General features: G+C 31.2%; 2 protein-coding genes across 2 annotated transcripts; both read left to right on the top strand.

Moving 5' to 3' along the window:
* Positions 1-4545: 4545 nt before the first annotated feature.
* On the top strand, positions 4546-10369 carry LOC142230386 (uncharacterized). Its single transcript, XM_075301034.1, has 2 exons — positions 4546-4745; positions 9558-10369. Exon 2 carries the CDS (start codon positions 9576-9578, stop codon positions 9888-9890), a length of 315 nt encoding a protein of 104 aa, XP_075157149.1. The 5' UTR covers positions 4546-4745; positions 9558-9575; the 3' UTR covers positions 9891-10369.
* On the top strand, positions 6345-8411 carry LOC142230769 (uncharacterized). Its single transcript, XM_075301397.1, has one exon. The coding sequence runs from the start codon at positions 6345-6347 to the stop codon at positions 8409-8411; it is 2067 nt and encodes a 688-aa protein (XP_075157512.1).
* Positions 10370-12097: the final 1728 nt, after the last annotated feature.

Below are 12097 nucleotides of genomic sequence, written 5' to 3'. Positions count from 1 at the left end.
AACGTTTGATAAAATTTATTTTGACAAATTTTTCTATAGAAATAAAAGTTTGAGAAAATTACTATAGAAATAAAATTTTGAGAAGTTTTCTATATAAATAAAATTTTGACAAAATTTTCTATAGAAATAAAATTTTAACAAAATTTGCTACAGAAACAAAATTTTTACTAAATTTTCTATATATATAAAATTTTGACAAAATTTTCTATAGAAATAAAAATTTGACAAAATTTACTATGGAAATAAAATTTTGACAAAATTGTGTATATAACTAAAATTTTAATAAAAATTTCTATAGAAATAAAATTTTGACAAAATTTATTACAGAAATAACATTTAGAGAAATAAAATTTTTTCAATATTTTCTCTAGAAATAAAGTTTTGACAATTTTTCTATAGAAATTAAATTTGGACAAACATTAACATTGTGGCAAATTTTTCTATAGAAATAAAATTTTGACAAAATTTTTTATAATAATAAAATTTTCTACAGAAATAATAAAATGATAAAATTTTCCATAAAAAAAAATTGGCACGCTTGTCTATGGCAATAAAATTTTCAAAAAATATTGCTATAGAAATAAAATTTAGAAATAGATTTTCTATATAGAAATAAAATTTTGACAAAATTTTCTATAGAAATAAAATTTTGACAAAATTTTCTATAGAAAAAAAATTTGACAAAATTTTCTATAGAAATAAAATTTTCAAAAAATATTTCTATAGACTTTTTGGTCAAAATTTTATTTCATTGTTGTTGTTTTTTGATTTCAGCTTAAAACCATGCAATGACTAAACTACAAGTCTAGCTTAACCAACAGATGAAAAGAATGTTTGTTAGATTTATTTGGGCAAAGCCCTATAGACTGCAAGATGGTTGGATGGACGCACGTTTCGGAATTACCACATTCCTCATCAGCATCCTCTACTTGCTGCAAAACTATCAACCAATTATTAGAGTAAATTCTTGCAGTCTATAGGGCTTTGCCCAAATAAATATGACAAACATTATTTTCCTCTGTTGGTTAAGCTACACTTGTAGTTTCGTCAATGTATGGTTTTAAGCTGAAATAAAAAAATACAAAACAATGATTAAGAACAAAAACCAACAATAACAAAACAAAACGAATGAAAAAATTTTATTTCTATAGAAAATTTTGTCAAATTTTTTTTTCTATAGAAAATTTTGACAAAATTTTATTTCTATAGAACATTTTTAAAAAATTTTCTATACAAATAACATTTTGACAAAACTTTTTAGAGAATTAAAATTTTGACAGAATTTTCTATAGAAATAAAATTTTGACAAAAATTTCTATAGAATAAAATGTTTGAAAGTTTACTATAGAAATAAAATTTTGACAAAATTGTCTATAGAAAAAAAATTTTGACAAAATTTTCTATAGAAATAAAATATTGACAAAATTTTTTATAATAATAAAATTTTGACAAGATTTTCTACAGAAATAATAAAATTATAAAATTTTCTATAAAAAAATTGGCAAAATTTTCTATGGAAATAAAATTTTCGAAAAATATTTCTATAGAAATAAAATTTGAGAAATTTTTATAGAAATAAAATTTGGAAATATATTTTGTATATAGAAATAAAATTTTGACAAAATTTTCTATAGAAATAAAATCTTTACAAAATTTTCTAAAAAAAAAATTTTGACAAAATTTTCTATAGAAATAAAATTTTCAAAAAATATTTCTATGGAAATAAAATGTAGAAAAAGATTTTCTATATAGAAATAAAATGTTGACAAAATTTTCTATAGAAATAAAATTTTGACAAAATTTTCTAAAAGAAATAAACTATTGACAAAATTTTCTATAGAAATAAAATTTTGACAAAATTGTCTATAGAAATAAAATTTTGACAAAATTGCCTATAGAAATAAAATTTTGACAAAATTGTCTATAGAAATAAAATTTTGACAAAATTTGTGATTGAAGTAAAATTTTGACAGAATTTTCTAAAATTTGATAGTTTTGCTGCAAGTAGAGGATGCTGATGAGGAATATGCTAATTCCGAAACGTGCGTCCATCCAACCATCTTGCAGTCTCTAGGGCTTTGCCCAAATAAATTTGACAAACATTCTTTTCCTCTGTTGGTTAAGCAACACTTGTAGTTTAGTCAATGTGTGGTTTTAAGCTGAAATCAAAAAAACAACAACAATGATTAAAGAACAAAAACCAACAATAACAAAACAAAACGAATGAAAAAAATTTTATTTCAATAGAAATATTTTTTAAAAATTTTATTACTATAGAAAATTTTGTCAAATTTTTTTTTTAGAAAATTTTGTCAAGATTTTATTTCTATAGAAAATTTTGTCAAAATTTTTCTATACTAATAACATTTTGACAAAACTTTTTACAAAATTAAAATTTTGACAAAAGTTTCTATAGAAATAAATTTTTGAAAAAATGTTCTATAGAAATAAAATTTTGACAAAAGTTTCTATAGAATTATATGTTTGAAAGTTTACTATAGAAATAAAATTTTGACAAAATTGTCTATAGAAATAAAATTTTGTCAAATTTTCTACAGAAATAAAATATTGACAAAATTTTTTATAATAATAAAATTTTGACAAAATTTTCTACAGAAATAATAAAATGATAAAATTTTCTATAAAAAAATTAGCAAAATTTTCTATGGAAATAAAATTTTCAAAAAATATTTATAGAAATAAAATTTAGAAATAGATTTTTTATATAGAAATAAAATTTTGACAAAAGTTTCTATAGAAATAAAATTTTGACAAAATTTTCTATAGAAATAAAATTTTGAAAAATTTTTCTATACAAATAACATTTTGACAAAATTTTCTATAGAAAAAAAAATTGACAAAATTTTCTATAGACATAAAATTTCAAAAAATATTTCTATAGAAATAAAATTTTCAAAAAATATTTCTATAGAATAAAATTTTGACAAAAATTGTCTATAGAAATAAAAATTTGAAAAATTTTTGTATACAAATAGCATTTCGACAAAACTTTTTAGAGAATTAAAATTTTCACAAAATTTTGACAAAATTTTCTATATTAATTAAATGTTGACAAATGTGTGAAAGTTTACTATAGAAATAAAATTTTGACAAAATTGTCTATAGAAATAAAATTTTGACAGAATTTTCTATAGAAATTAAATTTTGACAAAATTTGTGATTGAAGTAAAATTTTGACAGAATTTTCTATAGAACTAAACTTTTGTTAAAATCGACTCGGGATGTGTTTCTGAGTCGATTGGTATATAAAATTTGTGGGATATAAAATTAATTTTTCTGGTAGGCACATTTTTTGGCAGATCAAAATTATTATAAACTTAACACTATGTGGTTTAGGTTATAATTAATAGTGTAAAGACAAAATCTTTGCAATCACGTGAGTTTGCTTTCAGTGTAGGTAGTCAATTGCGATTTAATTGAACTAATTCCGAACGATACCATCTGGCAAGTTGTATAAATTTAAAATTGTATTTATTTAACCACATATAAAATAAATGCATTCCTTGCCAAAAGCATACCACTACCTATGAAATACCTTTACGTATAATATAAAAACTATAACATAAAAACTTATACCACACACAAAGAATAAACTATTTCCTTACAAAACTAAGATATGCCAGAGTTTGGTTTTCTCGCTTTTCTTTTCTCCTTTTACAGATATTTTTTTCCTTTTACAGATCTTAAAAATGTGATTTAAGTTTTTGGCACACATTTCTATATGTGTTGCTCGTATAAAACTCGGTACTAAAATCTCAAAGATAACCATACTACACCAATACAAGTAAAACAAGCAATTGTTAGCCTCTTTAACCAAAGTCACCGACCTTCTTATTCGTTTAACACATCTAGGAACACACAAACACTCGCACGCACACACAGATACATCGTTGCAATGACCCCCATGAATAGTAAGCTTAGAACTTAGGCTATGGTCACACTAGGCAAATATTTGACCAAAATGAGTGTCAAACATTTTTCCAGAACCATTTTCCAAATATCTGAGTACAGGCTTTTTTAAAATACTCCTACCACGATATTATATATCCAATATGAGCTTAAAATATTAGCTGGTTTGGCTGTGGCGATGGATTCTTTTTTGATTTTTGTCAAATATTTGCCCAGTGTGACCATAGCATTAGTTTATTGTTGTTGGTGTCTTTATCATTGTCCCATGTTGGCATTGTGTGGCACCACCTGTGCCACAGCAATAATAATCTTTACTCAACATTTTATGACTGTTTAAGTTCAAATGCCGTTTTTTTAGCTTTGTTCAGTCATATAATCATTTTCAAGTGTAATCCCTCCGTTAGGATTTGTCTATGCCTTTTTCTGCCTTTCGGTACGAAAATAAGGACATTTTCTAACGTCAAATGTCATCAACCCCCGCCTTTCGGCATCCAAGCTTTTTGTCATTCTCTTTGAGACTCTCTCGCTTCTACGAAGGTAAATATTGTTTGACGAACAATAACTTATTAAATAAAGCCCATACATTTTGGTTCAAATTCTAAACCAGTGCCTTTTTATTTCTTTTCTACTTTTATGCCACGCATTCATTGGTCCATTCGAGCCGAATATTAATTGGAAAGAATTAATTCGCTCTATTTATTTCTTCCTCGAAGGCAAAGGCTACGCCACCAACAACAACAAACGATTGACGATCACCATCCTCTACGAGGCATTTTCAATTTATTACACAAATATTTTTATTATCAACAACCAAGGTATGTACTTTCAGTGATAATTAAAAAGTGAGCATATCCTTCGGTGTAAAATAAAACAGAAATAAACACTCGCCTACGGTCGCTTTACAACTCGTATTTTATATCGGTTGTACATTAAATCTCTACGAGAACAAATTAAATTATCCGTCGGTCTTTAATACCCGGTTACATTCTCATTAAAGTGTTGAAAAGTGCGTTTAATTCCACTTTGTTTTCATCCAAATATTCAACGTCAAAGTTGCATTTAATTTTCGCTGTATTTTGTCATTTGTTTGCGTATACATTGTTGTGTTTTTCTTTTGGTTTTTTGATCTTCGATCTGCATAGAAAAAACAAAAACAATTGCATTGGTTGTAAGCATTGGTTTGCCAATAGGCATCAATAGTAAAGTGTTATACAGTTGCCGTTCAACTTGCTATACACACGTACGCACACAGGTGTTACATCCAACATACGTTCGAACTGCATACACGTTGGTTTATTAGCGTGGGTCGCTTACGGCGCGAAATTATAAAAATAATTTTTTGCAGGTTCAATTGAGAAAAGTATTTATTGTTGATTCCTACGGATATCGGTCGTTTACTATTATCGTTCGTGTTACGTGGTAGTGTACCCTACGGTCGGTCGATATAAACAATAAAATAACAGTATTTATTATATATTATATTATCGTAATACTGACATATTTGAGTTTCCACGAAACTTTTTTATTTTTTATATTATTGTTGTTGTTGGACCTTACTGTTTCGTAGTGTGCATCTTACAGTCCGTGCACCCTACAATCGGTCAAGTTGACATTTTACAATTTAAAGTTCACGACTTTAAATTGTCTTGTAATTTTTCCATTTGGCAAGTGATATTTACGATACACTTGCACAAATTTTGTGTATCTACGTACACTGGGAGAAAATTTGGATAATATATACACTGAGAGAAACTCTCTCGTAATATATAAAGTTTTCAATTTTTTCGATAATTCGCCACGCAAAAATTATTCTTTGTATTCTACGATACACTGAAAATATTTTTTGTATTCACGATACACTTGCAAAAATCTTTTGGAACACAGGGTACACTGGGAAAATATTGTAATATTTTCCAAATAAAGATTTTGCATATATTTCGCCACGCGAAAAAGGGTTTCTTGTATTTACGATACACTGGAAGAAACTTTACGTGTTTTCATACACTTGGAGAAATTTTTCGCCAATTTTTACAAAAAGTTGAAATACTTATAATTTACCCTACAGAGCTGATTTTAGCTGGTATTTCCAATACACTGTGAGGAAATTGGTGTATCGACGATACACTGTAAAAAATTGGTTGTACTCCGTACACTGTGAGAAATTTTCTGATCTCATTTTTTGTGTTTTTGTGGTAATTACGTTACCTTGTTCACATTTGTGGTACTTTCGGTACACTGCGAAAAATATTGTGTGTTGACGATACACATTTCGCATACACTGGAGAAAAAACTGCATTTTCATTTGTTCGACGACAAATCGAAGTAGCGTTTGGATCGATTTATACTCTTTTCGAGAGTTTTGGACATCACGTGTCAATTTTTTCGCCCTTTAAATTTTCCAGTACTTTTTCATAATGACTACTACACCACTTACCGCCTTCACAAGAGCAACTGACGCAATAGTCCGATTTGAAGCGAAGTTTCACAGTTTGCGAGACAATGATCTCACCGCCTATAGACTAGAATGTCATGGTTCCGAGGCTAAGTCATTGTGGGAAAAGGTTAAGGGCTTATTCGACGAATGTCTTGACTTTGTTTCCACACAGAGCAACGCCACCGAGGCAGCCGCTGCTGCTGACGGCAAATATGATGTGGCTTATAATTGTTACTTGAATGTCATGGAGTCAATTCAAGGTAAATTGGATGCACTACGTGCACCATCTAAGCATTCTGCTAAATCGCCTCGGTTGGAGGACCAAACATCTCTTTTGAATGTTTCTCATAGGTCCGATGACTCACACAGTTCTTCCGTTAGCTCTAGGGGAGACAATAGTTCCTCCCATAGTCTCAATCTACCGCCTTGTGATATAGATGTTTTTGACGGCGATTTTCTCAATTGGCCAACATTTAGAGATTTCTTCACAGCGGTATATATTAACAATAGCCGACTTAGCGATATTGAAAAATTGTGTCATTTACTCAAGAAAACCAGTGGTGAAGCTCGCGATGTGGTTTCGAAATTTCCGCTCACGCATAGAAGCTTCGCTCTTGCGTGGAAGGCGCTAAAGGGTACTTATGATAATACCCGCCTCCTGGTGAACCACCAACTCAAATTATTATTTGATTTGCCAGTCTTGGAGTCTGAGACCAGTTCAGGACTGAAGAAGTTACAACGTGGTATCTCGACATGCATTTCGACAATGTCCATCTACGATGTGGCTACTGACGATTGGGATCCCATCCTCGTCTTTTTATGCCTTCAAAGATTGCCGAAATGTACTGTCACACTTTGGGAACAGAGTATTAAGGAAAAGTCTGCTTTGTCTTCTTGGTCAGATTTGGACTTCTTTCTCACGGAAAGAATCCAGACATTGACATGTCTTCGGGATATCCGCGGCATTGACGCCAGGCCTCCGGCCAACAAAAGAGTTCGTTCGCATTTCACGAATGCGAAAGCACCTCGTCCCCCAACAAGTACGCCTCGTTCCTCCCAGTCCTCTCCTGACAGATTATGCGTTCTCTGTCGACGACAGCATCACCTCAGAACATGCTCTAGGTTTCATAATCTTTCAGTTCCTGAGAGGATGAATGTGATTAAGCGCCATCAGTGTTGTATGAATTGTCTGTCACGCAGACATGTGACAAATGATTGTCCCAGCGCATATGATTGCGGTAGATGTGGTAGAAGACACCACACTCTTTTGCATAGTGATATGTCGAATAGCCCTAGGACTACTCCGGTCGTTTCCGCACCGGCTACGCGAAATACCGAAGTGGCATCACCGGATGCCGATCAACCTTCTACGTCGACTGGCATTGTTTCTGGGTCGTCGAGTAGACAGGTATTCCATACTTCACGTACTGGAAATGTATTATTAGGGACTGCAATGGTGAATATCGTTCACCAGGGTATCACGTATTCTGCTAGGGCCTTAATAGATCCCGCTTCGGAATCATCCTTTATTACGGAAGGATTGCGGAACCGACTTGGACTGAGTACGTCTTCGACTTCGGCTACAATTTCTGGTGTGAATCAAAGTGTTTCGATCACGTCGAGAGAACTTTGTTCACTTTGCATTGGTACCCCACTAGACGAGTCGCTCCTACTGGAGACTACAGCGTACGTTCTCCCGAACATTTCCGGCAACCTGCCATCTTTTTCTCTAAATCGTGACATTGTGTCTAGCATGCCAAATCTACGTTTGGCTGACCCCAATTTATTTGTTTGTCGTCCTGTTGACCTTCTGTTAGGCGCGGATCTTTATCCGAAAATTTTGTTGGACGGTACGAGAACGAATATTTTGGGATCATTACTAGCGCAAAACACAGTCTGCGGCTGGGTTGTCACGGGTCCTATCCCTTCTTCGAATATTTCAGTCTACACGACTACTGTGGACCTCTCCGAGGGAACTAGTCTTGACGAGACACGTCTCCGCACTTTGGGAACTAGAAGAGCTTCCCCGACGTCCTCTCTTATCTGATTCAGATAAGCTTTGCGGGTAAAATTATGAAAAGACAAACCGACGGGATTCTGAGTGAAGATACTCTTCATCTCAAAACTTATTTCTCCGGACAAATCAGAAATCAAGGACGGGTTGCCTGACACACTTTCTTCGAAATGAGGCATTCTTCTTGTGAAAACCATGAATTAAGACGATTCACCACGACTTTGTCCGGGGGTATATATGGTTATACCATATGGGGCCAGTTTAGGTTACGCCTACGAATGAGGAGAAGACAATTTAACTTCGATTGGTTTTCACTGCCTTGAATGACATTTTTACACGTCGGTCCGACTCAACAATCAGACTTATTTCTCCTCGTTTTGAGGTGGAGGTTGTATAAATTCGTATACAATTGCGATATCACACAGATGTATACAGACATATATATGTTGACCCGTCCTAGACATTTCTGCATTGAATACAGTTAAGATATTCTCTGCAAAATATTATCCGGAACTTTTAGTTACAGACAGTGACTTGGACAACTTTTGCATTTGGCTGACGACATGGGGAATGGGTTTCCTCTTTATGTACAAGTCCTACGGAAGAGCATGTACGTTGACGACGTATTGACGGGGTACCATAATTTGAATAATGCGTCTGGTTCAAGGGGCAATATACACCATAATTCTGAGCTGTCTCCTCACATAGAGCGCGACGCTATTTTACCACTACTGGTTTTAACAATGGGATTATGTGGAATGCTTTACAGGTCACGCCTTGATGATAACCCACGGTTATATTTACAAAACTGTCTGCTTTTCTACGAAACGGTAACTTTACATGCTACTTTTGATTTGTCCACGACATTCTCGACGAGAACTATTACTCCCCACTACGTGGAAATTATGTCGTTTTCGCGATGTTCATCCGGGTACTAACGGTCGTCGTTTGTTCAAATGGATTACATCCTTGTCTTTTAGGGAGTTAACATAGGTCTATCTGTCGCGTTATGCTCGCGTCCTCCCTAGTTTTTGTTACGTGAAAAATCTTTGGGTTGATGGCCGCGTTCGAATCGCAATAGATCGGACTACAAGTTGTAAGACGACCTACGGTTTCTGGTCACCCTGACCATTATGTTAATTTGGTTTTCCGTTCCGAAATCTTTCTATATTTTCATAGATAGAAAACATAGCAAAGATGGCTGCTACCCTTCCAGAGTCTGAGGACGACGTCCCCATGTTGGATGAGGAACGGGAGATTAATTCTAGCATCGCACCCCTTGCCGATGAACATACCATCAGTACGACTACTGATTCTGCCATTCTGGCCGACAATGTTGCAACAGCAACCAATAAAAAACCGTTGACGACGGCTTCTGGGGTTCCTCCAGGAGAATTGTTTGTGGCTTCGCCACCCCATATCACACTTGGGTGTAAGGTAGTCTTCAACTGCCTTCTGACTTTACGAGTCCTCGACACCCGGCTCTTACGAGTCAAATTTATTGAAATTTAAAAATCGATCGGGCTTAACGAGTCCATTTACGATCGCGTGCTTGACGAGCACATTTGTAAATATGAATTTGTGTTTTGGAAAAAAAAAATGAATGAATTGGACACCATAACAAGAGAAAAAAAAGAATTGAACTAAAATAAAATGCTCTTTTTTGTAAACTGAAATGTACATCCTGTATACTTTCATTATGTAACATGTAAATATTATTTAACTTATGTTTAAATTTTGCAACATGGCTGGATGTTGCAAGGCGGGCGGCAATGTTTAAGTTCAAATGCCGTTTTTTTAGCTTTGTTCAGTCATATAATCATTTTCAAGTGTAATCCCTCCGTTAGGATTTGTCTATGCCTTTTTCTGCCTTTCGGTACGAAAATAAGGACATTTTCTAACGTCAAATGTCATCAACCCCCGCCTTTCGGCATCCAAGCTTTTTGTCATTCTCTTTGAGACTCTCTCGCTTCTACGAAGGTAAATATTGTTTGACGAACAATAACTTATTAAATAAAGCCCATACATTTTGGTTCAAATTCTAAACCAGTGCCTTTTTATTTCTTTTCTACTTTTATGCCACGCATTCAATGACTTTATTAAATGCAAGCACCAACCTGCACCATTCCATACCTGCTCGAAATACCACCATATCTTCACCATACAATGATTGCCTTAGTGTATGGTTATGGAAAATCTCTAAAATATGGACACTTTTGAAAAGAGAGAGAGAAAAAAAAACTAAAAAATAGTTTTTCTAAAACTATTTGGAATCCTTGCAATGAAGGTTTATCGTACTTTTACCAACATAAACTATGGCTCAAAGAAAATATATTTTTAATAAACTTCAGAAAATGAACAGAAACTTTGCCGAATGAATAAAATGGGATAGAGAGCCAAAAAAAAAAAAAAAAAAACTAGAAAACAATTGCTGAGGTAGTATGCTAGTAAAGATCTTGAAGAAAAGTTAAATATTATGATATTACATCTTAAGTAGTAATCAAAAACAGAAATATATATTGGGAAAAGTCCAAATTTTTGAATATTTATTTTGTGATTGACATACATCAAAACTACATAAATAAGGAGGCAAAAAGTTAATAAGTTGATCATTGATTTTATTTCTATAGAAAATTTTGACAAAATTTTATTTCTATAGAGAATTTTATCAAAATTTTATTCCTATAGAAAATTTTGTCAAAATTTTATTTCTAAAGAAAATTTTGTCAAAATTTTATTTCTAAAGAAAATTTTGTCAAAATTTTATTTCTAAAGAAAATTTTGTCAAAATTTTATTTCTATAGAAATATTTGTCAAAATTTTATTTGTACAGAAAATTTTGTCAAAATTTTATCTCTATAGAAAAATTTGTCAACATTTTATTTCTATAGAAAATTTTGTCAAAATTTTATTTCCAAAGAAAATATTGTCAACATTTTATTTCTAAAGAAAATTTTATTAACATTTTACTTCTAAAGAAAATTTTGTCAAAATTGCTGCAGAAAATTTTGTTATCTCTAGAAAATTTTGTCAAAATTTTATTTCTATATAAATTTTTGTTAAACTTTTATTTCTATGAAAACTTTTGTCAAAATTTTATTTGTATAGAGAATTTTGTCAAAATTTTATTTGTATAGAAAATAATGGCAACATTTTATTTCTACAGAGAATTTTGGCAAAAAAATTTTTTTGCTGTAAAAAATTTTGTTATCTCTAGAAAATGTTGTCAAAATTGTATTTATATTGAAATTTTTGCTAAATTTTATTTCTATAAAAAATTTTATTTCTATAGAAAATTTGGTCAAAATTTTATTTCTGTAGAAAATATTGGCAACATTTGATTTCTACAGAGAATTTTGGCAATTTTTTTTCTATACAAATTTTTGGCAACATTTTATTTCTACAGAGAATTTTATTTCAATTTTTATTTTATTTTGTCAAAATTTTATATCTATAAAAAATTTTGACATGATTTTAGTTCTATAGAAAATATAGTCACAATTTTATTTCTGTAGAAAATGTTGGCCAAATTGTCAAAATTTTATTCCTATAGAAAACTTTGTCAAAATTTTATTTCTATAGAAAATTTTGCTAAAATTTTATTTCTATAGAAAATTTTGTTAAAATTTTATTTCCATAGTAAATTTTGTCAAAATTTTGTTTCTATAGAAAATTTTGTCAATTTTTTATTTCTATAGAAAATTTTGTCAAAATTTTAT

This window comes from Haematobia irritans, chromosome 3, assembly GCF_050003625.1.
Source record: "Haematobia irritans isolate KBUSLIRL chromosome 3, ASM5000362v1, whole genome shotgun sequence".
In the NCBI taxonomy this organism is placed as follows: Eukaryota; Metazoa; Arthropoda; class Insecta; order Diptera; family Muscidae; genus Haematobia; species Haematobia irritans.
The sequence above is the reverse complement of the archived record's forward strand: the minus strand, read 5'-3'. Positions and strand labels throughout refer to the sequence as shown.